Source organism: Ictalurus furcatus, chromosome 4, assembly GCF_023375685.1.
Source record: "Ictalurus furcatus strain D&B chromosome 4, Billie_1.0, whole genome shotgun sequence".
In the NCBI taxonomy this organism is placed as follows: Eukaryota; Metazoa; Chordata; class Actinopteri; order Siluriformes; family Ictaluridae; genus Ictalurus; species Ictalurus furcatus.
In genome coordinates this window covers 12,452,849-12,479,694 of record NC_071258.1, presented here as the reverse complement: position 1 = coordinate 12,479,694, position 26,846 = coordinate 12,452,849, and the positions used below count along the sequence as shown (strand labels likewise).

At 41.3% G+C, this 26,846-nt stretch overlaps 1 protein-coding gene across 2 annotated transcripts in view; it reads left to right on the top strand.

Moving 5' to 3' along the window:
* The first annotated feature begins 418 nt into the window (after window positions 1-418).
* znf423 (zinc finger protein 423) overlaps window positions 419-26,846 on the top strand; it is a 175,058-nt gene continuing 148,630 nt past the window's right edge. For both annotated transcript variants that reach the window (XM_053623015.1, XM_053623014.1), the window contains exon 1: window positions 419-2,263. In XM_053623015.1, the coding sequence (XP_053478990.1) occupies window positions 2,224-2,263 (40 nt within the window). In that variant the 5' untranslated portion in view covers window positions 419-2,223. The remainder of the gene's footprint in view (window positions 2,264-26,846) is intronic.

Here is a 26,846-nt window from a genome sequence, read left to right as displayed (position 1 = left end):
TTCAACCCATTCACATCTCGGCTGTCCTTGACCCTTAAGGAGCTTGTAATGTGGGCTATTTTTCCTCTTTTGTATGTATCCTAGAGAAAAAAGATGACTACTGCAGTGAGCTTTCACCCTTTCATACCAAAGGCCCCCTTGTCTCTTTGGGACGCCATTTCAAGGGGAGTTCAGACGAGACCAAGAACCTCACCAGTGGGGGGTCTATTTGAAAGGCCCCTCTGTAGCCTGGTGGGGGGGAGTGGGGCTCAATCTGAGGGACACCCCTGCTGTCCAAGTGAGGGAGCCCACAGAGTTATCCATGACAACCGGCTCAACGGTTCGGTCAAAGACCAGAGAAGAGAGAACAAAAGCTGTGTGCGATTTCTTTACTTTGCGTTTGCCAAACATGTCCTCTCTCTCTGTCCGTGGAGTAATAACGTCTAAGGCTGCCGAGGACCAGACGGAGGGATGCTGTGAGGATTTTGGCTATGCCCTAGGTAGGGTTCCTAACAGCAAAGGCCTAATCCTGCACATAAACTCTCATGTCAGCCTCCAGGGTATCTCTGTTATTAAAAACATCCCCATGCGTGTGTTTTGAGGACATTGCTGTGCCTGGACGTGTTGCGCAAGATTTTCACTTGCAAACAAACACAGTAGTACCCAAGTTATGGAAAACATCCATATCAGTCGAAACACTAAAGAGTACTGAAACACTACAGGTCACGTGACCGTTTAACATAAGAGTAGCCACAATTGGGTAAATAAAGATATCAAATATAGGCTATCAAAACGCATTGGTTTTAAGATTCATTCCCAGGATGCTATTAATCCCAGACTTGATTTGACAGCTGACATTATTTGGCTTATTCGCAAATTGTTAAGCTTTTGAAAAACAAAACTCACAAAAGCATGCTTTCCATTCGGAATCCAGTACACAGCAGAAAGAACCCGGCTATAAGAGAGCTGAAAAGGCTCCTCTCGACCGGCGCAATGTTGGAATAAACCCAAGCCGGTGTAAGAGAGGGCTAGGAGCGAAAGAAAACAACCCCAGAATCCAGTGCGTCTTTTTTTTTTTTTTTTTTTTGCTCTCCGAGTTCCTCGAAACTGCGCGTTTTTGGCCGCGATCCGAAAGCGCGCTCAGACTCCAAGCTGCAGTTTCCTCGGCCGGCCATGGCTCGGTGCTGTTGGCTCTCTCACTCGCTGTGTGTGTGTGTGCGTGTTGCTGAAGCCCAGGCTGCGCGGAGCTCCCTGCGGGATCGGAGCGCTCCCCCGCCGGGACCCTACTCTCACATCCTCCCTGCTGGGACACGGGGCTACATTTCCAGCCAAGCCTGCGCTTTATTATGTGTGTCTGCGCCGCAGCCCCGCCAGCATTCGGATCGGGAGGCGGAGGGAAGACCAGAGTCAGGACAAAGAAGAAAAGGGAGAGAGCGAGGCTATAGCGGTTAACGTTTACAGCTCTTTTTAAGGGGGCATTAATATATACATATATATATATATATATATTTTTGAACAAGAACGTATTAATCCCTACAGATGAGAGAAAAAAAAAAGATGCCTAAAACGGCGCCCTAAAAATAAAGAGGGCGGTTCAGTTCAGTGTTTTGCTGGATCAGAGGACAAGAAAGACGGACAAAACTGGACAAAACGGAACCTTTAAGCGGAGCGCGCGGGATAAGAAAAAGAACACAATTGCACTGTTCGTTTAAAAGGCGTTTACGCGTTCACAGGACGCACCGGCACCTTTCTCGAGACCATCACATTCCCGTAACGCTTTGATTGCTTGTTATTTTTTAATTTTTTTTTTGGTTGTTGTTGTTTTGTTTTTTTGGTTGTTGTTGTTGGACACAGCATCCTTTTCTTCTTGTTCTTCTTTTGAAAAACTCCTCTCACTCGCCTGTGCGCACGGAGTGTTAAAGCCGCAGCGCGAGGATCCGCTCCTGTAATCTACAGGTTGAAACCGGGCGCGCGAAGTTGCTCAAGCGCCGGAATATCCACTCGCCATTACTCTCGGCTCGTTCCCTCGGAGTGCCGCTGCTGGTCTGGCTTGACACACACACGCACACACACGCACACACACACACACACAGAAAGAGAGAGAGAGAGAGAGAGAGAGAGAGAGAGAGAAGTAGCCGCATTGCAACAGGCAACAGGGACCAAAAAAAGTGCGAGCCTGTAGCCTATGACTGTTTGCAAGAAAGGACAAGAAGTCGATAGAAGCAGAAGCACACCGACTCAGAGATGTCCAGGCGCAAGCAGGCCAAACCGCGCTCCGTTAAAGGTAAGCGCTTTTTTTTTCTCCCCCTTTACGCACTCGACGGAGAACCCGGTCTCGAGTAAGCAGCATGACCAATGAGATTTCACGGCTAAAATTGGCGGGTATTGTGAAAAGCTGCGATTTAATATCTTTGCCATGAATAGCAGTATTATGTTGCAAAGATGTCTAGTGTATGCACAGTACCTAAGACGCACAGATGAAGTAATAAATCCAGTTCCGCAGTCATTTAGCCAGATGGCACATCTTTACGCAAAGTAACGCAAAATGGATTTGGAACAATGTAGGCACAACAGATATAATAATAATAATAATAATAATAATAATAATAATAATAATAATAAGACGCATTTGCTAGTTGTTGTGTGTGTTTTTTTTGTTTGTTTGCTCTTTTTTCTGTGACACTAAATGGACACCAGACTTATTTCATGGATCTGTAAGAACACCTAAGATTTGTGTGTGTATACATGTGTGTGCAAATATCTGCTTGGTTCTGGGTTATAGAGTCAAGATAATGTGGCCTTTTAGTATGTCCACTGTTAGTGGTTCGGACACAAATCCCAGCTCAGTGCTAAATAGCAGCCAAAAGCAAGTCACACTATTTTACCAGGTACACACTCAGAAAAAGAAATAAATACTAAACTATACCTTTCCTTGTCACTGGGGTAACCTCAAGGGTATATTTTTTTGCTCTTTTGTACCTTTAGTGTATATTTTTTTTAACCTGGAAAGGTGTATGTTGTGTACGATTAAAGTATTATTTAGGCACAAGACTTTTTTTGTGTGTGTACCTGAAATCATTTTAACCATCATTTTAAATTCATCATTTCACTACTTTGCCATGTAAATATACAAAACACACTAAAGGTACAAAATGGTACAATACAGTACTTAAGTAAATGCAAGGTACAACAGATCTTGAGGGCACCATCCCTTTGATAAGGAAATGTAGTTTTGTACTTTTTTTTTGGCTTAAATGATGCCTTATCCTGGGTGAACTTTGGTAGGTAAATGGGTATACCGTTTTCCTCACTGGTGTGGTAGACGTTTTACGGGTGAAGCCACAGTTGGCACAGACTGGCCCTATGGCAAGCAGATGGGCACTGGGGTGGCCATGTGGCCCAGTATGAGGAGCCCTCCCCCAATTAATAACTCAGGTTTTGTTCTAATTAATGGACACAATCTGTGGTGATTTACAAAAAGGGTGTGTGATTGGTTCTTAAAAGACACAGCATTTATTTGTGGAAACATTTGTAGTCAATTGTTTGTTAGCAAGAACAGACTTTAATTTCATTGGTGTGTGTATGAGAGAGAGAGTTTGACTGTTTTCTTATGCCAGTTCAAATCAATGTTCTAGTGACTAGTGACTGGTCATAAGAAAATAATGCATTATAGCCTCTTTTTTTTTTAGTGTTACCTAGATTATGATAAATCTGTGAACTAAATTTAGACCAGTGGTTCTCAGCATGAGGTCCAGAGAGCCCCAGGAGTGCATGAAGAATAGCCAGTTACAGTGATGTTACTCACAACCAAAGTTTATTGTATTTATCACTGAGATTTTATAGTTAATAGCCTGTTTGGTTTAATTCAAACCTCACTAACTTAAAATCACCCTTAAATTCACACTTAAAATCTGTATCCTGTGTTTATATATTTCTGTAAAGCTGCTTTTAGACAGTGACCGTTGTAAAAAGCACTATACAAATAAAACTGATTTGAAATGAACTAACTGCAAAACCAGCAGCCTATAAATAATATGAGGTTGGACATAATTAAAAAAAAAAAAAAAGAAGCTCTCGAGCTCCAATAACTAGCCAGAATATTGCAGGACACATTTGACTAATGAGCCTAATTTTTTAAGTAGTTGGATTATGTTCATAAATTAAATAAACCTTGAACTGAGCTGTTCCAAAATATGAAACATATTTTAAAGTTAAAGGGGTTGAAAAGTTGGAGATCTAGATGGCTGGATGAAAGATGGAATTGTCATTGTTTTTGCTCCAGCAGATGTTAGTTATATGTGGAGCGTGCCTGTTATATCAGAACGTACACACACTAACAGTCAAAACCTGCTGTGCACTGGACCAAGAACCCACTGGCACTGTAAATGTGTTGGACTGTTACAGTGAGTGCTTTCGAATAAAACCATGCTTATGTCGACTCAGTGAAGCACATCAGTCATATTCTAATTAAATATGTAGGCCTGACTGAGGCATGATGTGTCCCTATCTCCTCCAAACACCTTTCCTAATGCCTGGCAGCGTCAGAGGTTAGAGGAGCACCAGAAGCTCTCCGCAAAAAGATGGAGGTTTTGTATCATATCATGCATGTTGTTTAACAGTCTCACCTGCAAGTCAAACATCAATGAAGGTTCTGGGTTTTTTTTTTTTTTGTTCTTTTCCTTCTTTTTTATTCCGATCGAGTTCATGCTGACCTAAGGAAACAGTTCTTGGTTCATTTTTAACAGAGATGATTTCTTTTGTGGGAAGTCGTGCTCTCAGTGCAAATAGTATTAAAAGCTATGATTATCAGTGCTAATGAGACAGATTTTGCTGCTGGGTGCAGAGAGATGGAGAAAAGTAATGGAACGAGAGAGCACATGTTAGCGAAAGGGAAGTGAGAGCGAGCGCTGCTTATCAAAATATTATTTCTCCCAATTAATCCTGTTTTAATGTGTACGCGTGCAGCGCTTGGCCGGCGCATTGCTGTTTCATATCTACGCTTTTCCCCAGAGTGTTTCATGCATTATGTAGCAATGATTATTACTTAATTACACATTAATAAATCCGCTTTATTTGCAGGACATTAAGGGAGAATGAGTGCACATGATGGTATAAGAGACAGAGAGCCCTCCTTTCCTTTCCTTTCCATTCCGCAGTGTTGTTTACACTCAGTCAGATCAAATTATACCTTTAACCCCGTAAAGAAGAAAAACAGAGGAGTTGGGTTTGTGCTTGTCTTGCTGACAAGGGACGGACAGGGATCATTTCCTTCTCATCTCCACATCTGTCTCCTCATATAGACCGTCTCAGTCAGTATTGAGTGCTGAAATGTGAAATTATAATCTCCAACTTGTTATGTCTCATCTACAAAGATCACTGCTTTAAGTTGATGTGATTTGTGAGTAGATTCCCATTTTGGGGAGTTCTCCCATGTTGTTGTAGATACCATGACATGTATAGAGTTTGTGATGCCATATTTGATTTATTTTCTCTTTCAAATTTTATTCTCTATATATGTTATCAATATATCCATTGAAAGTGTTTAGCTCTAATAGATACTGTTTATAGCTTGAAGCAGAACAACGCTTTGTTCATTTTCTTTATGAAGATAAAAACTCTGCTATACAATGATAGATTTCTTGAATCGGCACTGAGAATATGTTTTAAAAAAAGACTTCGATTTGGTGTAGAAATGGTCAAAGAGATGCTGGATTGTGTTGCTGGAAATTAGTTTTGCTCGTGATTAGTAAGAGATCTGTATCAACAAAAAAATGAAATGACAAAGGGCAATATAATGGCAAAGAGTTTACATCTGTTTTCTAGTTTTGTATTGTGTGTGTGTGTGTGTGTGCGCGCGGGAGCTGAACTGGAGGACCATCTGGTTTTAGTATTAAATGGCTTTTTTATTGTCACCTAGACTTTTGCAACCGTGCAGGACTTTCATTGGTCAGTGGGCTGTTATAAAACGCTGAAGTGAGTTAGCATGGAGCTGCGTCTCTATAGCTGCCCAGAGAAACGAGCACAAAACCTCCTTCCTGTTTTTAACATCATTATGGATTCCGTTTTTTTTTTTTCTTTTCTTTTTCTTCAGCACGTGTGTTTTCCATTTTGTGCACTTATTGTCTGTTTGTCTTTGTTTGCAAGTTGATCATATAGTAAATCATGCATAATTCTACATAATATGTGATTACTTTTGACACCGATCATTAATTTGTCAAAATGATTTTTGGTAATTTGCTAATTAAGGGAATATCAAGGTTTATTTGTTATTTTGTTCTTGTTAAGGATTGTGTGTGTGTATACATATATATGTGTGTGTGTGTATATATATATATATATATATAGTACTGTGCAAAAGTGTTAGGTCTTAAGTCTTACAAATTTGTTACTTAGATTCCCAAACATTAGTTTTCATGTTACAGAAAAATGTTTGTATGTCAGTAAAGAAAGCTGCATGTTACATAAGAGGCCACTTTTCAAACAAAAAACACAATGAAGGCTGCTGGGTTTTTCTGCAAAAATAAGAAGCAAGAGCGACAGTCAAAGTCACCAGAAGAACTGTGCCTGGTTCTGCAAGATGCTCAATAAAACTTACAGCTCATTTCCTTATAAAACTGCACTAATTCTACCCGACTATTATTATTTATTTGTTTTCTGTCACACCAAATATTGACTTTGTTTCATTTACTACTGTTTACTGCTCTTTATGGTATTTTTTTTTAAATGTAGAAACATTTCATTTCATTATTTTGAAGGCATATTTGCTCTACAGCATGTCTTTGCATGTGCCTAAAACTTTTGTACATTACTGTATAAGTGTGTAAGTATATATATATATATATATACACATATATAAAACACTCTGGTAATCAGGTTTTACGTCAGTAGACATCACAAAGGACCGAACTGAACTGTGAGAGACCCTCAGTAGATAAGCTGTTGTTGTGTGTTACGGCCATATAGATTAACCTATACAGAAATGTTTCAGTAGAGACTTAAACATGAATTAAAATAAACCATTTTTATTAATCAATGTATTCTTTTATTGTTTATGTATTAGTACGTCTTTGACCAGTCGGTTTTGCTTTCTCACTGTTTCCCTGCAGTGTGCCAGACCTAATTAAAAGCAAACCTAATTAAGAAACAAGCAATTCATTTTTGCAGTATTTACATCAGACATGGCCCATCTATTTATTTAGGATGAAACTAATTGCATACATGAGCAGTTTTGATTTGAGTTTTAATGTGTAACCTCCATAAGTGTTTACAGTGAAATGTAAATAAAGTCACATATTCAGATAGGAACAGAAAACTGCCACCAAAAAAAAACACTTTTTTGATTATCTATAATAAGGTCTATATAGTGTCAGATCTGAATCAAAGTGATGTCACTGTGGACAAACAGTGTGGAGAGTTTGTTAGTATATTGTATGAATGTGACGTTACTACAGCATATTCTCCAGTTTCAACAGAAGTGTTGTTAGTTTTGGTATTGGTACCGGTCTGTGTGAGATCAATAATCTGTTACATATCTATATTGATATACAGATCAATATCTACCATCCCAATGCCAATATCAATATTTTGTTATGTAACATTTAAGCATGGCGAGCTTAGTCACAGCTCAGCAGATTTTCTATTAGATTTTCTAATTACATCGTCCCGTGCGAACATCTGAGATTTTGTTATATCAGCATGTTACTATACATTATGTACATTTAAGTAATGAATTAGTGGCCTTTGGAGATTTTCTACTGATACTGATATGGTAGCCTAGTTTCTGCGGTAATCCGAGATGAACAAGAAAGTTGATTTTTTAAATTTTCATTGAGTTCACAGCATGAGCCATTTGTTAAACAACTCTTAAAAGTATTTCATCAAGACCAGGAGAAAATGTAATTATGCACAGTTTGACAGCAGTGGTGTTTTTTTCTCGCCATTACTGTTGCAATCATGATGAGTGGCACAGTTAAAAGTACAACTCTCTTTCCTCCCCTTTCTCTCATGCACAATTACACACACACGCACATGAACGCACACACACACACACACACACACACACACACACACACATACTGCAGCCTTATCCTTTTCCACTTGCTGAATATGTGCCCAGTGTCATTAGCATTGTGGGGTAATTATGTTACTCTTCTTCTTCTTCACTTTTTCTTCTTCTTCTTCTTCTTCGTCTGTGCCATGTATAAAATATCTTAGCTGTAACATAGCATATACTAATTCCAGCATGGTTCCAGCACGGTTCCATATGCTCCAGCTCAGACTGTGGTTCTCCGCTGCTATGTCATTGAAGGCTGCTCAATATTGAAGCCAGTAAATGCGACAACATTCAAAGAGTTTTTGAGAACGCAACTGGCATAGCTTATCTTTCTCAACCTTTAGCAGCTGAACTGTCTGAAGATGTTGGAAAGCGAAGGCACAGGTACATCAGAGTTCGAATTAAAATGTAAGTCGAAAATGTAAAATGCAAATTGTGGATGCTGAAATTGCTAGCCTTCGGTCGTAACTTTGGGATTAGTGAGATAAGTGAAGTTGTAGCTAATTGTCAATGTCAGTTAAACAGCATTAAGCTCAGCAGTGTGATCGCAGAGCTGGAGCCTTTCCAGTGACGTCGTTGTGTCAGACAGTCGTAATTCGTGTGAATCAGTATTGCGGAATAGCCTGTAAATTGTCTCCATCCTTTACCTACTTTTATGTAGCTGCTGTTTTACAGTGAACCCTTCAGGTTGGGAGGTTTCCGCATCAGACCATAGTTTGTACTGGAGGTAGGAAAGGAGGGGGCTGTCATCTCCCTGGTCTGTGGCATGTCTGCCAGTCACAACTCCTTATCTACAGCTTGCCTGCTAGTTTTATGTGCAAGGATCTGTCTTAATATAGAAGCTCAGCACAATGTGCCATTGCAACGGCTTAACTGTGCTTTATCAGTGAGCCTGGACTCAGTGGCCTGGAACCGTGGACTCGCTCAGGATCTGCTCTGCGTTTCTAAAGAGGAGGTGCCACTGTGGCGAGACCTGCTATTAATTCTGTTTGTACCCCCCTACTTGCCTGCCAAGCGTTGCTTCCCTTGTCCGAGGCTCCCTGAGGAGGCTGGCCGCTCTAAGACTCTGCATGCTGGAACCCGGATTGGGCTGCTGCATGGGGCAGATTAAAATGTGCTGGAACACCACTCAGAGAAAGTCTCTCGCAAATCTGCTCATTCCCATGTAGATTAAATATGGCAGGCTGTTTTACCTAGCCTGCTGAGAGTTGTTCTTAGCTGTTTGAAGCATGCGTACATTGTGATTTGCTGGGAGTCGTTGAGATTAAACTTACATGCTCAAAACATACTCAAAATTGGAGGTTGTGTACTAAAAATCTACTGAGGGTCTCTCACAGTTCAGTCTGGTTCTTTGTGATGTCTACTGAGGTTAGACCTGATTTCTATTGTGTGTGTGTGTGTGTGTGTGTGTGTGTATGTGTGTGTGTGTGTGTGTGTGAATAAAATAGTTTTGCTGTAATTGTCAGAAGTGCAGGTGTATTTCAGGTCGGATCTTGTGAGGCTACAAAGGCCTGCGAATCATAGCTACATCAGAGCAGACGGCACACTAGGGCACTGAATCAGAAAAAAGAAAGTTTTCTTTATTTCTTTTCTTCTCCACTCTCCTCCGAACCCCTCCCTTTCCTCAGTCTCCTCATCCGTCTGTCTCCGGGTGGCTGCTCTACGACCCTTCCTCGCCTTGCTGTGCTGTACATTAAACATAAGGAAAGGGGGCAATTAAAGCCCACTCACTCCACCTGGCTGATGCATATATTTATTGGCAGGCCTCCCTTCTGGACTGGTTCTGGGCTTGGGCCTGTGCTTTTTGGGAGACGTGAGTAGGGGGCTGCGGAGGTCATTAGTGAAGAGTTGCCGTGACCCCTGCTGACCCCCCTAGAGTCCTTGCTCAGCAGGCCTTCTGCCCCCCTCCACCGGCCTATTTGGCCCTCTCTGCCCTGGGCTTCGAGAGCTCTCCAACACTGGAGCAGGGTTTGAAGAGCTGGAGAGGGAAAGGTTTTGCTTCAAGCTCTCAAAGTTTGAGGATTATTTTTTTTCTTCATGTATGCATGCGTGTGTGTGTGTGTGTGTGTGTGTGTGTAGAAAGCGTGTGTGCCCACGCACATAAAAATCGCCTCGGCACTTGTGGCTCCCACAACGCTGGTGCTCAACCTATTGATTTCACTACGCCTGGAAAGTTTTCCACAAGAAAGTACAAAAGAGTTAAAACAAGCAGGAATTTATTGAATTCACTACCCTTGGCCTCTTACACACACATCGCGTTTGACTCTGCTAACTAGACTTTTGAGTCATTTTCAGAGTTCAGCCCTTGATGCCAGTGCATTTAGATTCACCACATCTTTTCTTTGTTTTTTACCATTTAAAGTGATTTATTATATTCATTTATATAAATACACTCACACAATTGTAACAATAAAGAATGAAGAAAAAGGCGAGCAATCATTTTGCACTATATGTAAACAGCTCTTGTTTGTGCCACCTGGCAGTGTGGAAGGTGAAGTGCTATAGCTGTTGGCTATTTAACAGATCTTTTTAAGCTCTGATATGACAGATGAGAGCAACGCATGAGCCTCTGCAAAGCCTTTTCAGTCGCCAGTACTAACTGACTGACTGAGGGAGATTTGTGTATACTCACAGACGACACGTTCTGGAGGGGGCATGCCTGGAAGCAAACCTGCTATGTCATCCCCCTAATTGATTTTGAGGCGTGAAGCATGCCAGCCTTCGTCTCGGGCCTAGACATTCTCTGTGAATCAGGCAATAGCTCTGGCTTCTTAATGCAGACCAAATTAGTGCCTCATTGTATAGGGGAGCTCCGTCGTGCTAGGCCCTCGCTAACCTCGGAGCTAGACGGAGGCCTTGATGTCGCAGTTTTGCCTTATTTCTCTTCACTCAATTTGCTGTCAAAAAGCGAGGGCCTCCCTGCTGAGCTGAGGATAATAACCCATGCAAACAGCAGGGCGAAAGTGAAGAAACAATTAAAGTGGCTCACTGTTTCAGAGCACACACAAACACGTGCACACACGATATTGGAAATAATTGCGTTTACAAGGCTTGCGCACATCAGCGTGTATGTGTCGCAGTGAGATGTCTTTGTGTTTTGTATGGGGATGATTTGCAGTTAGCATGCAGGAATGTTGCAGCATGCAGAAATGAATCAAGCTTGTAGAGACCCCCTACTGCAACGGCTTCTGCACGCTGTAAATCCTCACCTGAAACGCTAAACACGCTTCTCACCGAAAGACAAATTGTCATGCATGAGAATTTAAATATCGGCAATTCGTTTAAGCTTTTATATTGTGTGTGCTCTGCATGCTGTCTGTGCAGTAGCTGTATTTGGGTGGGAAAGCACTGAGAGGGAGCAGTAGTAGTGAATGAAACATTAGAAGACTGAAGACATGTGTGTTTGTTTATGTGTGTGTGTGTGTGTGTAAAGCAGGCAGCTGGTAACAAGCAGTACTGCTCCAGAGCAGATACACTGACCACAGCACTATATGTCATATGGCTGCATGATATAGAATAAAAACAGCATATTGGCCACATACCAGTGATGCATCATGATTAAAGTCTGGCTTGTGGCCTGCACTGATTGAGCATTCATTCTTCAGTAACGTCTTTATCCTGGTCAGGGTCACAATGGATCCCAGAGCCTATCCCGGGAATACTGGACAACTGGCGGGAGAACACCCTTATTGGGATGCCAGTCCATTGCAGGGCACCATGCACGCATTCATTCACACCTTGGGGTAATTTAGTGTACCCGATTCCACCTATCGGCATGTTTTTGTGAGGAGAACATACACAGAAACTGACAGACAGTAACCTGAGCTCAGGATTGATCTGTGGATCTTTGATTTAGACCAGGGCTGTCCAATCTTATCCGCAAAGGGCCTGTGTGGGTGCAGGTTTTCGTTCCACCCAAGCAGGAGCCACACCTGATTCCACCTGTTTAATCAGTTGATCTTGGCTTTCAATAGACTCAGGTGTGGCTTCTGCTTGGTTGGAAATGAAAACCTGCACCCACACCGGCTCTTTCCGGATAAGATTGGGCACCCCTGATTTAGACAATACCTTGATTTATTAAAACTCTCCCATATAATTAATTTGGAACATCTGAGATGATCAGGATGATCACAGAACACAATAAGTAGTTTCATTATGCTTTGTATATTGTAGAGCTCTGGAATATCTGTATTGCAACAATAGTTACGTGAGCATGAACAACAAATGATATATCTGATATCTGTGGTTGTGTGTACCAAATGTTCTATATCTTCAGTGTGTTTAATAGAAGATGGCTTAAATGATCACAGTATATTTCTAATTACAAAGCAACCTGCAGGTTTACCAAGTTGCTTACGGTCATTCAGAACGTTTCATCTCAACAGAACACGAGAACACGAAGTCATTAGTATGGCAGCCGTCAGATTTGTGTGTGGGTGTGTGTGTGTGCGTGCGTTGTTGTGTGTGCTTTGCATTTCCCTGCCCGAAGATAAGGCAAGGCTTCTCTCTGGGAGCTCCTGCAAAACTAAACGAGGGCCAGGAGAGTAGAGCAGAATTATTAACGCCGTTCTCGCTCTCTCCCACCTCCTGGACTCAGCTTTATTCTATACATCCAGCACGCGTTCTCCTAATAAATGCTTAATCTCACCATCAAACAAGGTCTGAGTTGCTTCAGGAGAGGCTGAGAGAGGGAGATGGAGGCAGCGGGCAGTAGGAGAATAGCGATTGGGGGGGATTGTGCACTCTAGGCTTTGGTGGTTGATAGATGGATGGATGGATAGACAGATGGATGGCTGGAATAATGCTAAAAAATGTATCGTTGGCTTGGCTGTGTTGGTTAGTGGCGGGATTGGGTTGTCTGAGTGTGTCTTTGGGTGGAGAAAAGAGTGCAGCTCAAGTCATTATACTCAGTCTGCCTGTCTACTTCACTCACACACACACACACACACACACACACACACACACACACACACACACACACACCTACTTACAGATAAGGTTTATGATAGTGCCTCAGGCAGGTCTCAAAAATGCTGGATTTGCTACATAATATACAACATGGCTTTGTTTATTCTTGTATTACATGACACTGAAGAATGCAGGATCCTCCTGCTAAACCCCAGGCTGTGTTTGTTGGCTTGGCGAAAATCTGTTTTACGGGTGCTGCCATTGTTGCTGTGTGGGTATTTATAGGTGTTGTGGGAAAAGTTAAGGTTTGGGCTCTGAAGACTGTTCTTTTGAAGTTCATATATACTTGGCAGGAAGAACTCCAAGGGGGGTAAGGAAGAGGCAGTAATATCCATCTGTAACCCTGCGCACCAAGCCACAACCTGGGCGACGCGTAAGCGTGGGCAAAAGAAGCCCCTGTTTGGATATGAAATGCAAGCTGTAATCACAATCATATTATGCGATTAGGTAAAATTAAAATTCGTTATTAAGTGTGAAACTACTGGATGGCTGTTTCACTGTCCACTTTATTAGGAACATTATTGAACCAGTCAAGAGTCAGCAGCACAATACATCAAATCTGTGTCTACATTGGACACAAGGTTCACTGAAACCGGACAGCTGAAACTGGAAAAACTTCCTTGGTCTTTTTCCAATCTCCAGCTGCACAGTTTTAGTTTGCCTGTGCCCACTGTAGCCTCAGATTCCTGTTCTTGGTTGACAGGAGTGGAACCCGAGGTGGACTTGTGCTGTTGTAACCCATCTGCACACATCAAGTATGCACAGTATCAAGTGAGCAAGCTCAGACTTTTGTCAGTTTGGTTCACATCATGTGTTTTTTCAGATGCTTGTCTGTTCACCACAGTTGTAAAGAGTAGTTATTTGTGTAAATGTTGCCCTACGATCACCAGTCTGGCCATTCTCCTCTGACCGCTTTCATCAATAGGGTGTTTCCGCCACAGAACCACCCCTCACTAGATGTTTTCCATGGTTGAATGTCACTGCGATCACGTTTTGTATCCATTCTGATGTCTGATGTTATGATGTGAAGATTATCTGAAGCGTTGACCTGTATCTGCATGATTGTCTGCAATGTACTGCTGCCACATGGCTTGCTGATTGGATAATTGCATGAATGAGCAGGTGTACATGTATTCCTAATAAAGTTACCCGTAACTGCATGTTATTACATCATACCATTTATGTTTAAGCTTTTTTCCCCTGGACTGGTGATCAAGCTGCCTCTATGGGGTCCTCGAGCAAGACAATTAACTGTCATCTGCTCAGATCAATTGTAAGTCACTTTGGACATCTGCCAAGTGAATAAATGATACTGATCTGATGTAGACTTACTGTAAGCTTCTGCGGCTTGCAAAACACTAAAGGCATGATTGCAAAATGACATTTGGTTTCCTATATTCAGTAGAAGTTCTGTGCTGAGTCAGGCGACTACTCTACACATTCTCAATTTAAAAAAAAATGTAGTGTACCTTTAAATTCTCTAGCTGTATATACACACCCAATTATATACCTTAAATAAGTGTTAAAACGACACTACATTTATTTACCATGGTAAAAGATACATACTCAAAGGTACACTTAAGTATACCACCCCAGTGACCAGTTTAGTACTTTTTTTTCCCCCAGAGAATTCATACTAAAATACTTCAGTGACTTGGACTGGTAAAAGTAAAATCCAATCCTATAATGATCCGGTGTTTCAGATCAGTGTAAACGTACCCAAGTATAACACTCAGTATTGTATCAATGCACTCCTATATATTTGGATTTGGCTTGGTGTGAGGTGCTGCAAAAGAATGTCTCTCACAGAAAGAGGTTAGGGGTAGAGTGCCACCCAAACAAACACACACACTCACCAGTCCCTCCAGGATTTAGCAATTTTGCGATTGCAGAAAGTAACGCAAAATCACGCAAACTCCACACTAGACAGAGGAGCTTGCAATTTTTCTAATTTACCGCAGATTTGTGCCAAGACACGTCATGTGATGTCATCACAAAGCGCATTCGATTCACATGTGTCGAACATGAGTACAGCTAAAAGGTCTCATTTACCAATAAACATCACTGTGAAAGACCGTGCAAAATAATTTAATGCAACTGCTATTTCGTTTTCATCAACAACAATAAAAAAAAATCACAAAAAAGCACACAAAATCAAGCATTATTGGCCACAACAATCGCAAAAACATTTCACGAAATCCTGTACGGACTGGCTCATATGCCCAGAGCTTGTAGTTGTGGCCTATGGCAGTGATGTTCATGCTCAATAAGTTTATTAAACAATAAACAGCCATTGTCTCTTAGGAAATCCCCCCACACAAACAAAGGCAGGCTGTCGTGGTCTCAGGCGAGGGGCTGTGAACAGTGAAGAAGTCTCCAAAGAAGCGTGATTGCAGTATTAATCTGTCCTCCAGCAATACAAGCAAGCCACAAAGCCTACACAGAAAGGGCCTGTGCTGTAATGCCTAATCAAGTCTGTATCAAACTAAATAATGCCTTAGCATGAAATCGGAATCCAAAGTCAAAAAGCACTCCCCAGCTTGTACTACAGGATAAGGCAATTAAATCTCTCTCTCTCCATCTCTCTCTCTCTCTCTCTCTCTCTATCTCTCTCTCTCTCTCTCTCTCTGTCTTCCTGCCTCCACTTTTCTCTCTACCACTCTCATGGCCAAGCTCTGCTCACATGCCCCAGTGTTTACGTGTGTTTCTGTGTGCGTGAGAGAGGCACAGAGAGGAAGAGAATCGCTCTCTCCTTCTCCTCTTTCGTTGAAGGTGGGTATTGTCAGTAGTACTCGGAGCACATCTATTTCTGGATGCTCCCTGAAGATGCAGCAGTCCTGAGAGGCCGTCTTCCTCCTAGGTCAGGGGCGTTCAGATAAGCTCGCCTCTCTGCCTATGAGGGGACGTAAATGGGGTTGGGGAGGATATGTTGTTTTTCCAGGCCGCTTTGAAGCCCGTGCCATCGCCATCCCCTTGTCCCCCTGTCCTGTCCTCGTTTGACGGCATCATAGCAGAGAGAACGCGATTATGGAATGCTCCCCAGCGAGCAGCACGTTCAGCCAGTGTCACGCTCAGTGACAGCCACACACAGCCGACGAGATTTAATCGAGCCCGCTCACACTCGCCACTTTCTCTTCCCCACTTTATATCACCCTCACTGCCAGTCATTCTTTGTTTTTGTATCACTCCGTCCCTCTCCAGCTCTCCCGCTTCTCTTCCTTTCTCTCTTCCGCTCTCTCTTGCCCTCTCCGGTGTGTTTTACGTACAAGCTGCAAGTATATTGGAAACATTTTTCCTCTCGTGTTTGACAGGTGAGATGTGCGGAAAACAAATTTCAGATCTGAGACTGTCTTGACTCTATTGGTTCCTTTTGAACGCAGCAACTCGAGTGTTGTGTGCTGTTTGTGTTATCATGTTTATTCGTGTGTTGCTTGGAAGGTGCGTGTGAGCGTTGTGTTAGGAAGATATTTTCGTAAAGGAACGTTTCAGATCAGCTCATAGTTTATTAATACCTTATGTCACTTACATTCACAGTACTTGACTGGCTGCCGTCACTGTGTGTGTGGGTTTCTTTTTTTTACACATCACACATCTGTATATTAAATCAATATTAAGTCTGCATTCAGGTCCTACAGTGTGACTGTATATACATTATTTTAGTGAGACATGTAAGTATTGTGTATTTGTATTTGTATATACGCGTTTCCTGAAGGCATTCGTTTTGCCCTTAAACTGCCAGCAATACAGTAGTGTTGCATTTAAAAACAAACTGTTATATATGCATAAAACCATTAAATACTACTACTACTAATAAGAAGAAGAAGAAGAAGCATTTGTTCACTATTAATAAACAAATTCATAATAAATGTATTTTACTAAAAATAATAATAATATAAGTGTTTAACACTGAAAAAGAGTTTTTTAAATTTTATTTTACAATTTTAAAGATTAAGTACAAAATTAAGTCACGTCACCTGCTTCCAGCCAGTTTGTAATTATTTAAAATAATTAAATAAAGAAAGAAAGAAAATACAAATATATAACGTCTCAGAAGTGTATCGTGACATAATTTATTACATTATCATTATTATATCGTCAATTTATTACATTGTCATTATTATATCATCATGTCACCTAACAGCATATACATGCACATATAGTTTGTAAGATCTGTACACTGATTTTTTATTTTTATATTGAATTTTTTTAGATTGTGTGTACATATAGAAACAAATTTGTTTCTAATTTGAATATTTTTTATTGAATTTCTAAAAAACAAAATTTGATTCTAATTTTAATTCATTTATACGGTATATCTAAAAACTAATTGCTCATTTCAATTCAGCAAACACACACACACACACACACACACACACAGGCACTCATACGTAATAGCTATGTTTAAATGCATCCTAATAATCCATTAATCCTTCTAATAGCTCAATTAGAATAAGAGTAAGTATGGAATAAAACACAAAGGAAGGGGTGTGCACTTATAGAAAAATAACCAATGACATGGTGGTGTGATGTTGCCTGACCGGAATGGGAAGAATTGGGAACAATTACTTTTTTAATTAAAGAATGACCCATCATACTATTTATTAGTTTATAGTTACATTCAGTATTGTGAAAGTCTGAGAGACAAGTCCTCCTTCATCAGCATCTTTATTCTTAATAGTTAAAAGTTAATAAGACAAACTACTGACCATTACAAAGGTCTGACACTGGAGACTCCTTCTGTTAAAGTAAAAACATCTCTTTATGCAAGAAAATCACTATATCACCAATTATACCTTTTTCTTTATTAAATGATGGCACATTTCTTTAAGCTGTTTATTATTAGTCTTAGATTATGTGGAATCATACAATTCCCTGTGAATTAACTATATATTAAAATGTGCATGAAAATATAAAGCTGTGATTTGCCTTGCAGCCTGCACTATTCTCAGACCTTTGGACCAATCAGATTCAAGAATTCATCAATTCTGTGGTATAATCCGAGAAAACATTGATAGGTTCAAAAGCAGGAAATGTGTGTAATAAGAATAATCATGTAAATTATCATTGCCTACGTTCTGCTTATGTGTGTTTGACCAACTTGGCAGATGCAGAGACCTGGCTTTGTGTGTAAATAAAGTTCATGCTGCCGATTTTTGTTAAAAAGATATTAATGATAGATTCAAAGTAGAATGATGGTGGACATAGATATATACCATCATATACCATCCACAATCTTTCTACTTTGAAATATTAATATTTATTAATGTCTTTTTAACAAAGATGTGCTACCTCCCTTTGCTAAGATAACAGCTCTGAGTCTTCTCCTATAATGCCTGATGAGGTTGGAGAATACATGGCAAGGGATCTGAGACCATTCCTCCATACAGAATCTCTCCAGATCCTTCACATTTCAAGGTCCACGCTGGTGGACTCTCCTCTTCAGTTCACCCCACAGGTTTTCTATGGGTTTAAAGTCAGGGGACTGGGATGGCCATGGCAGGACCTTGATTTTGTGGTCAGTAAACCATTTTTGTGTTGATTTTGATGTATGTTTTGGATCATTGTCCTGCTGGAAGATTAAACTACGGCCCATTTTAAGCTTTCTGGCAGAGGCAGTCAGGTTTTCATTTAATATCTGTTGATATTTGATAGAGTCCAAGATGCCATGTATCCTAACAAAATGTCCAGGTCCTCTGGAAGGAAAAACAGCCTCCAAACACCATATTTAACCATGGGTATGAGGTACTTTTCCATATAGCTACCTCTCTGTGTGCTGTTCCTGTTCCTTGTCACCCAGGTGTACAATTTATATATTTTTTAATATCAATGGGAATATACTTCAAATATATTTTCATATATTTTCAAATATATTGTCATATGAATTCATAGGGGTGCCAATAATTGTGGCACACATATATTTAACAAATAAATTTTTTTATAAACCTGTGTTGTGTTTGGAATTGTTTGCTATCCATGAGAGTAAGGTATCTTTGTCAAGTTTTTGAACAAAAGATCAAAAGGTTATACAATAAAGATTATTTTTTACAGCCTTCTTTGCTCATATTTATCAAGGGTGCCAATATTAGTGGAGGGCACTGTGTGTGTGTGTGTGTGTGTGTGTGTGTGTGTGTGTGTAGGTATATATATATATATATAAATATATATGTGTGTGTATATATATATTTATACTGCGAGCATGATTTGGTGGCACTGACTTAATTTCTGACTTGGCTAGCATTCTAGGCTGACCTTAGCAACTTATTACACTCCTTATTCTCATGTTAAGATGCTACTGGGTTAATACGGACTAATGAAATTGCAATAAGACATAAAACCTAAGACATGGCTACTACGACTACTACTACTGTGCTATAACTGTTGACACACACTCTGGCTGTGGTGGCCTGTGAATGATTGCCGTGCTTGCATGTTTGTGTATGTATCTGTGTGTGAGAGAGAGATAGTCAGAGGAAGAGGGAGAGGTGACACTGCTGCTAGGGCTTTCCTCAGGAAAGGCCTGTTGGAGGCAGGAGCCAGAGCTGCCTCGCTCCACACCGCCAGGAATGTGCCATGTGTGCACCACGGGGGAGGAAGTGTGAGAGACGGAGAATGTGTGTCCATGGTTTTTTGTTGTGTGTGAGTGTGCACTGTCCCCACAAGTCATGCACAGTAGACTTTAAAACGAGCTAACTGTGGGTCATCACAGACAATGTTCTGGTTTAACCAGCGATTTTATTTATTAGTTCTCTGGTGTGGTGTTTTTCGGTATGGTATGCACTCGTTTTTTTTTTTTTTAGTACTTTTATATTCTTATATGTTGTGTACTTTTGAATTTTATGACATCATTTATTTTTATAGCTTTATCTGTCCTCGTACTTCTCCATAAAACCTTTGTTTGTGAGAGAGAGAGAGAGAGAGAGAGAGAGAGAGAGACATAGAGTAAGAGAGGGAGGGAGATGCACTAAGCTCCATCCTTGTCCTTGTTCAACTGCAACTGGAAGCCTCTGCAGGCATTTTGGAGTGCTCTTGTCCTCAGAAAAAGAAGAACTAGCGTGGCTGCACGCCGGACCTCATCCGTCTTTATTGTTTGCTTTCGCTGTGTAAGCCTTGAGCTGCCCTCTCTCCAGCTCACTACTGTTTCTGGCCGCCGGCACTGGTTTGCCTTTTTAAGGCTGTTATTGTGAGGCGGAGGGTTTTTTAGCACTGATAAAAGTATTTGGTTAATCAGCTTCCCATGCTGTCCCCTGCTCCAGGCTTTGAGGACAGGCCATTGACGTTGATGCCACTCTTTGGGAAGGGGGAAGGCTCGGGTTGGAAGATTGGCGTCGTTTTGGGGCAAACGGAAACGGGGCGTGCAAGACACACGAATTGGGAGGAGGGGCGGGGTTTGTCAGAAGAGTCTTGTCCAGCAGGAAATGCCAGCATCACACTCCAGGGCCGGGGTTTTATAGCCTGATTGGGCGATGCTACCCGTTTCAGTGATAAGAGTGCCATTAGAGCTTCTGCACGAAGACTTATCTTCTGCCATACGTCATTCCAGCTGCTATAGTGGATGGAGGAAATACTGAGACTGCAAAGTCAACCACAGTCAAAACGAGGAATGGGAGGTGCCAAAGTACCGTTTATGTTACAGTTAAGCAAAAATGCAAGGAACATTATATAGAGTATTTGCCTTAAAACATTTCCTTTTTTATGTTTGCCTGTGGGACTGCAGAGACCGGCATTCACACTGTTTTGATGCTATAGGCATTATTCCCTTGTGGACCCATCAAGTGGAAATTAGGCATCATGTTCAGCTACCACACCGTAAAGCCGAGCAGCTGCCGGTCTCTCCACATGACAAACAAATTTAACAAGAGCCTGCTTATAAATAAATGGCTTGGTGTCATTTATATGGAGCTTTAATAGGATATTAAGAACATTAACTTAATTGAAAATTGTAAAAAAAAAAAATCTTTGTTTCCATAAATAAATAAATAAATAAATAAATAAATAAACCCCTTCATTTAAATTTCAGTCGTCATTTTGACATTATCCTTTCATATGTGTATCGTATGAAGTATAGTTATACCGCTACTGTACAAAATAATAGTAAATATTATTAACGTATATTCCGTGTACATTTTTGGTTTTATCTCCTATTTATTGCAAAGGAGAGAGAAAGAGATAGCGTGAGAAGGTGTGTAAGAGGAAGAGACCCTGCGTGACTGTGACTAAGTGGAGTATAGAATTATATCATGTTCAAGCCAGCGGGAGCTGATGGGAAAGAGGTGTGTGACTCTGCTGACATGCATGATGCGGTCCAATGCTACTGTGTGTCTGTGTGTGTGTTGCTGTAGTGGCGTTGCTCATACTGAAATGATTAACCGCACTAATGCATTTTCTGCCCACAGACATGTAAATAAATAAAAAAACTGAATATCAGTGTCAGATGTTCTGTGTGATTTGTTGCTTAAGCTAATGGCTTGGACATACGGTATTGTGCAAAAGACTTTTTGTTTTAGTACAAACTTTGTTATAGATTTTTTTTTTATTTCATGACTTCTACATTATTGAGTCAGTACAAAAATATTAGATTTCAAAACATTAGTTTTCTAGCACAAAATTAAACGTTACAGAAAAATGTTTGTATGTCAGTAAAGAAAGCTGCATGTTACATAAGAGACCACTTTTCAGACAAAAAACACAATGAAGGCTGCTGGGTTTTTCTGCAAAAATAAATTCTGCAAGTGCGACAGTCAAAGTCTCCAGAAGAACTGTGGCTGGTTCTGCAAGATGCTCAATAAAACTTACAGCTCATTTCCTTATAAAACTGCACAAAGTGTACCTGAGACTACTTTTTTTTAAAGTGTCATCACACCAAATATTGACTTTTATTTTTCATTTATTACTGTTTACTGCTCTTTATGGTATTTTTTGCACTCTACTGTGTGTGTGTTTGCCTGGGGCAGGGGGTAGGGAGGGGGGTGAAAACTATGGGGTGGCAATAAGGCGAGAAACGGTACACGAATAACACAAAGGATCAAGAGTAGCTCGCCATGGCTCAACAACAAATGTGAACCCAGTGCTATACGTATCCCAGCTGAGTGTGTGTCACTTTCTCACCACATTAGGGATGGGTGATATGGACTTAAAACTATATCATGGTATTTTCTGGTATTTAGTGCGATAACGATATCAGTGACGATATAAATATAGTACCGTTCACCACTGTCTTTGGCTACAAGTGATAGCTGTGATCTTGAGAGCCTCAGAAACAAACATTGATCCATAACCAAACCAGTTCCAGATTGTAGAGGTACAGTAGCTCCTCATTTAGCGATGAACTCCTCCTCAGCTTCACGTCCGCGATCCGCCATACTTGTTTTTGCTCTGCACGTGAGCTGGGAATGGGTCGCGCACAGAAATACGTCATCAACTAGGCTTTATCGTTATTATCACGGGAAGACTAATTCTTATCGTGGGGAGAATTTCTACCGGTATATCGCAAACGATAAGATATCACCCATCCCTACACCACATAACTCTACCTGTGAAAGTAGAAGAAGTTTCTCTGGAGGTTACTGGGTGGTGACTTATAATAAACTCACCACCAAATAAATGATGATGTAACTAAACTGGGTGTATCTCATCTGATGTTAAAAATGCGCGCCACGTTCCTCTCTCTCAGAGTGAAGACACACTGAGTTCATTAATGACACCCCCAAACACAAGCATGAAAATACTTTAATGTTTTCACTTTCACGTAATGGCTGCCCACACACCCAAACCCAGCCAAGTCTGCTGATTATTGTTAGTGAAAAATACAGGAGTTTTGTTTGCAAACCTTGCCACATTAACACACACACACACACACACACGCACACACACATACGAGTGGTGCGTTTTCTAGGACTGAATCTCAGATGTGTTTCTGCAGTATTTGTGTGAGCACTAGGCAGGGTGTTTAGCTTATCAGGGTTATAATCTATGTAGTGAGCAAATCAAAGGAAGCCATAAGCACTCCTCCTTCTCCAAATGGCAGATTTGACTTGTATCACAGGGAAGAAATGTAGGATCAGGTTAAATAGTGATAAGAAAATGATTAGCATGGTTACCTCGCACCGCCGAGGTTGAGGGTTCAAATCTCGCCTCTGGCCTCTGTGTGCATGTTCTTCCCGTGTTTTAGGGCGTTCCTCAGGGTACTCCGGTTTCCTCCGCCAGTCCAAAGATATGCGCTGTAGGCTGATTGGCATTTCCAAATTGTTCGTAGTATATGAATGTGTTTGTGAATGTGTGTGAGATTGTCCTCCGAGTTCCCTGGGACAGGCTCCAGTCTCCCCCACGACCCTGCGTAGGATAAGCAGGATGGAGGATGGATGGATGGATGGATGGAAATGATTTAAATTATCCTACTCAAATTCACAAAAAAATGTTGTTTTGTGCCTACTACAGAATTTCTGTGCTGGTAGAGAAACAATTCCAGCCAGGGACCTTAATCAGGACTGTTCTGTACGATTGTGTTTGACCAATCCATGTGGTGTTGTTGCTTTTTTTAACTCATGACTTGGTTTTCATGGTACCTGGAGAAAAAGGGTAACCAAATTCAGCATAGGTACTCGCATGGTGGCGGAAATAGTAACTTTGTGGTGGATTATAGGTTATTTACTGAGCCAAGGCATGCTGCACTCTCCGGGTGAAAATCGCTGTACGCGGTGTCACCCCAAATAGCACGGAAATAACATCCAAGTAAGGGCATTACTGTATTGGCTTTATACTTGATCTGAGACATTGAGTTGAAATACCTACAGTGGTGCAGTGATGATTTAAATGAATATGAGCTAGATATAATTAATCAATTCTGCCTGAATTGCATAGGTCCTGATCTGATGTTAGATTTAAGGTGGCAAGACTCGTTTGAAGAAAGAAAGCTGCCTTTGTGGTGCTCTGTAGAAGTGAAGAGAAATGATCAAAAAGCGGTATGACAGATATTCTTGTTTTGTGTGTGTGTGTGTGTGTGTGTGTGTTGGTTGGGGGTGGGGAGGGAGGGTGTGCTCAGGTAATCAGGGCCTCTCTGCTCTGCAGTAAGATGGCGGTGTCCCTGGAGGCATGTGAGCTCGAGCGCCTGGAGACCCAGCCGTGTGTGTTCCATCACTCTCCCTGCTATTAAAAGCCATTAAGCCATGCAGGACAAGTCAGACTTTTATCTTTTATTAATTACCTGGAAATGAAAAAAGACTTTCCCTTTCTCTCTTTTCTCCTTCTCTCTTTCGCTTTCTCTCTCTCTCCCTGTCTCCTTGGCAGGGCATGCATCAGTGTAAAGTATCCATTAAAGCATCATTAACCCAGAAAGATGGCAGTGATGGACAGCGTGCTCTATCACTTCATCCCCTACTTTCTGAACATGCGCCGTGGCCCGCTCATTAGCCCAGCTCTTCCACAGCAGCCACATTTCACTATAGATTGCTGTGGTTAAATGCTAATTGCCTTTCCTTGTGTTTCACCAAGGGGTTCGGTGGAGGCATCAGTCCATCCAGGTTTGAGTTAGGACGCGACAGAGAAGCAGAGAAGCCTACTCAAGCGAGGACGTAACATGCCTGCTAATGATGTTTTGCTCTTTTATGTATTTTTAAAGACGGGCAAAGTAACTGGACAAAGCTGTGTGTGAAGTCTGTAGACTGCGAAATGTTTTTTCAACCTGTTTTACAAAGGCAAAACCAATTCAACGTCTTAAATAGGTGTGTGTGGGGGGGGTTATATCTTGGTAGAGACCAACCAATAGTTTTGGCCTTGTGGGGACAACTGGCTGATCCTCATGTGGAAAACTGGTGTGTGTGTGCGCGTGTGCGTGCGTGTATGAGTGTGTGTGTGTGTGTGTGTGTGTGTGTGTGTGTGTAAGCACGCACATGCGTTGCTACAAGATCCACCAGGGTCCTGTATAGTGGAAGTAGACGGGCCTCAGATTGGGAAAATGGCCACAAAACTGGCCTTTTTTGGGGGTACACGAACCCAGTGTGACGCATTGCAGTTTTGTATGGACAAAGTACACACACACACACACTCACACACACACACACACACACACACACACACACACACACACACACACACACACACACATGCAAAGAGTTATGAACACCTAGACCTATTCAGATGCATGGGCTCAAACATGCACAGGACACACACACACACACACACACACACACACACACACTGCTGCTGCTAATGGCTTCCAGTGGGAGAAAGGGAGAGCAGGGTTTTATCCCTTAAGTGTAGAAGACTTAATCAGACAGAATGGCCCGGGGCCAGTAGCAGGCCTGTGTAGCACGGCCCTCCACACACACATTAGGTATTCTGAGACTGTTTCTCCTGCAGACGGTCTGCAGTGGAGTGGAGCCCAGGTGAGACTACCCCACTGTGCTCTCTCCCTCTCTCTCACTGACTCTCTCACTCTCTCTTTCTCTCTCTCTCTCTCTCTCTCTCTCTATCTCTTTGTCTTCCACTTTTCCCATCCCTTTGTGTTTTGCACAACTCTGTTTTTCTCTTCTCCTTTTTGATTCTCTCCATTTTATGCTTCCTACCTGTCCACACATCTCTCCTCTTTCCTTCCTTTATTTCTCTCTCCGCATGTTTCTGTTCCGTTCACTCAGGCTCTCCTCTCTTTCCTCTCTTTAACGTCTGCGTTCCTTCTTATTGTCCCTTCCCTCACCGATTGTTTTGTCTTCCCATCAAACGGTACTACGTACACGCTGCTCGATCTAACCTTCCACTGTATTGCCATTAGAATTATGTCTGTATAATGCTCTCTCTAAGCTCCAACCATTAGGGCTTTTGTTCATGCATTCAGATTCAGAGATGCTACACTGACACGACTGTTTAAATAACAATCACTCCCCTCTCTGCTCGGCGGTAGGCAAAGCCTGCCTTTGAAGCTGTACCTGCTGTGGATGAGTGTGTGGGGTCTCACTGTGACAGGCAGGAGGCTCGAGTGTGTGTGGGTGTGTGTGTGCGTGCATGCGTGCGTGCGTGTGTGTGTGCGTGCGTGTGTGTGTGTGTGTGCGCGCGTGCATGCATGCTCAGTTGAGGCTCTCACACTGTTATGCACTTATAATCAAAGTGCTTTTTTGGTCAAGAAATAACATCCCTTCCTTTTTTTATCAGCGTTAAATATTAATTCTCATTAGGCCTGCCACAATGATTAATTAATTGTATTTTCTTTTGATTTATGCCACTAGCCCAGGAGTAATGTGATCGTGACAGCTAGTGACATTAAACATAGTACCTTACATTTCTGTCTGTCTTTTAAACTACAAATGAAAGGCATGACACAAATAATAACTTAGCATCTCTGTAAACTCCTGGCCTATTATTCAGCTATTTATCTAAAAGCATATTATTTAATTATGTATAGAAACTAGACTACAAGTAATATTGACAGATATTTAGTTTTAAAAGTGAAAAATGGTCCTGAGATTTATTTATTACTGAAACACACAAGTGGTATCTGGACAATAAATAACATAAAAATAGAGTGTGTATTTTTTTGTAAAACAAGCCATTTATAAAAGTTTGGTACATGTACCACATATCATAGTTAGAAACAAGCAGAACAAAGTCATTACATTAGGACTAAAAATATAATTTACCATATATCAGTAATATGAAAGCATGATCGTGTAGTCCAAAAGTCAATCACGGTCGCCTCAAATAAGGAAGGAATCAAACACAAATCAGTGTCAGGGTGGGTGATTGGTCTGTTTCTCATTGAGCTGTCAGCACAGTGAAGTTATCTTTTTATAACAGCACATCCCTGAAGTGGTGTTCTTCTTATTTGTCCGTGAATACATGTTTTAATTTATGAACATAC